The following is an 827-nucleotide window of genomic DNA, read 5'->3' as shown; positions in this document are numbered from 1 at the left end:
TAATAATTCTGAAACTTATTTTGCCCTTTAAAAGTATACTTAAGCCAGATATTTCTTGACCTGTATTTTTTTTGTTGCATTCGAAACAATAAATGATAACAATCGAACATAAATAAAAATTAAACCGAAATAAACATAAGCACAATAAACGATTTCCCTTAAAAGAAATACAAACACTAAATATTACCTGGTTTCCCTAGCCGTAGTCGCCTGTGTCTCAGCCAACGGAATGGGACAAGGTCAGCCGCCTAAGTTCCAATGCGTTGAAGATGGCTTCTTTCCCGACTACTACCGCAACTGTATGATTTTCTACAGCTGCGAAAGCGGCGTCAAAACTACGTGAGTTCATTTTGGTTCCATGGGTGATTTTCGACTTAAAGAAAAAAGAACGTGTGAAAGTGATAAGGTCGAAAATAAACGAAAGAAAATACTACAGTTGAGAGAAAATGCTAGATTGAAAAGGTGTGAGAGAGTATTCAATGGTTAAGAAAGCGTGAGAGAAATCCTAGGTTGACAAAGAGTGAAATAAAACACTGAGCAGAAAACGAGCGGAAATTTGCTAAGCAGAAAACGAGCGAAAATGCCTAATGAAAGAACATTTACATTATGCACTTTAAAAAGAAGAAGAAGAAAAGGCTAAAGAATGTAATGTATATTCTAACACACAACACAAACTTATAAAAAAAGGCAATTCCAACATCCACATCAATTTCATCATTTTTTTTTCGGAGCAGGTTTCTCGCTTGTCATCCGGAGCAAAAATGATTGGCCGGAAGGAATGGCTTGGGTTAATAGACACCCCTCTCATAGCAGTTTGGTGGTTCCCA

The 827-nt window shown here is 36.8% G+C and overlaps 1 protein-coding gene across 1 annotated transcript in view; it reads left to right on the top strand.

The window, feature by feature from the left end:
* LOC119586049 overlaps positions 1 to 827 on the top strand; it is a 2,245-nt gene that overhangs the window by 484 nt on the left and 934 nt on the right. The window contains exon 2 of the mRNA XM_037934753.1: positions 201 to 339. Within this exon, the coding sequence (XP_037790681.1) occupies positions 201 to 339 (139 nt within the window). The remainder of the gene's footprint in view (positions 1 to 200; positions 340 to 827) is intronic.

The sequence above is a fragment of the Penaeus monodon genome, chromosome 20 (genome assembly GCF_015228065.2).
Source record: "Penaeus monodon isolate SGIC_2016 chromosome 20, NSTDA_Pmon_1, whole genome shotgun sequence".
Lineage (NCBI taxonomy): Eukaryota > Metazoa > Arthropoda > Malacostraca > Decapoda > Penaeidae > Penaeus > Penaeus monodon.
Note: the sequence above shows the minus strand (reverse complement) of the source record. Positions and strands in the feature narration are given on the sequence as shown.